Here is an 891-nt window from a genome sequence, read left to right as displayed (position 1 = left end):
AAAAGCAACAAACAAAGTACGAGCGTTTATAATTTGATTCATCAATGATATATTATATGACAATCTTTAAAAGAATTATAAAATTTATCTAAATTCTAAATAAATGAATAATAAATTAGAAACTTCAAGTTATCAACATTGTAAACAATGTTTTGACAGATATAAGGATTGGCGATACCAGTACTAGACAAGTTTATAATTTGATACCTTTTTATCAATGCGAATTTCAAAAAGTTCATCATCCTTAAGTGGTTCAGCACTGAGAACCAATCCATAATTATATTCTGAAAAATCCCGTATGGCTGTGCAATTGTTGTTTGTTAAAGTTACACGACGACCGCATCGTTGATGAAACATGTCGACCATTTGTTGTGCACCAACCATCGACATATAACCAAACCGTACATTGCCTTCTTCTTTCCACTATCTTTCTATCTTCTTTCAACTAATAACTCTTGTATATTTTCTATCTCTTTTTACCCCATCTTTTTCTTTCTCTATGTTTAGTCATGAACAATATAATAATTGCAACTATATGGATAGAATAATAATTATGTATACTTGCAATGCTCTTTTAGCATTTTTTTTATTGGATAATTATAACTTAAAAAAAAACTTATTTTATATATACAAATATAATAAAAATAAAAAAAAATTTATAAATATAGAATTAATAATCTATCGCATATACATGTTTCGAGATATCATAATTTGAATTTTGAATAAATTTAATATACAATATATTTTATATTTTATATTTTATATTTAATATTTTATATTTAATATATAATATTCAGGAATGTAGGATTTTCAAATATGTAAATAAATTTGAGGAAAATAAAAAAAATATATATTTTTTATATTGAATCTTCTATATCTCATAATATACAG

The 891-nt window shown here is 23.5% G+C and overlaps 1 protein-coding gene across 3 annotated transcripts in view; it reads right to left on the bottom strand.

Moving 5' to 3' along the window:
- LOC102674836 (neuralized-like protein 4) overlaps positions 1–476 on the bottom strand; it is a 10,087-nt gene extending 9,611 nt beyond the window's left edge. For 2 of the 3 annotated variants that reach the window (XR_004150869.1, XM_006618420.2), the window contains exon 1: positions 208–475. Coding sequence is in view for 1 of the 3 variants with exons in the window: in XM_006618420.2 (XP_006618483.1) it covers positions 208–390 (183 nt within the window). In the remaining 2 variants the exon portion in view is untranslated. Of the gene's footprint in view, positions 1–207 lie in introns of all 3 variants that reach the window. The other variant, XR_004150870.1, reaches the window with a different exon arrangement.
- Positions 477–891: the final 415 nt, after the last annotated feature.

This window comes from Apis dorsata, unplaced genomic scaffold (assembly GCF_000469605.1).
Source record: "Apis dorsata unplaced genomic scaffold, Apis dorsata 1.3 scaffold_354, whole genome shotgun sequence".
Lineage (NCBI taxonomy): Eukaryota > Metazoa > Arthropoda > Insecta > Hymenoptera > Apidae > Apis > Apis dorsata.
The sequence above is the reverse complement of the archived record's forward strand: the minus strand, read 5'-3'. Positions and strand labels throughout refer to the sequence as shown.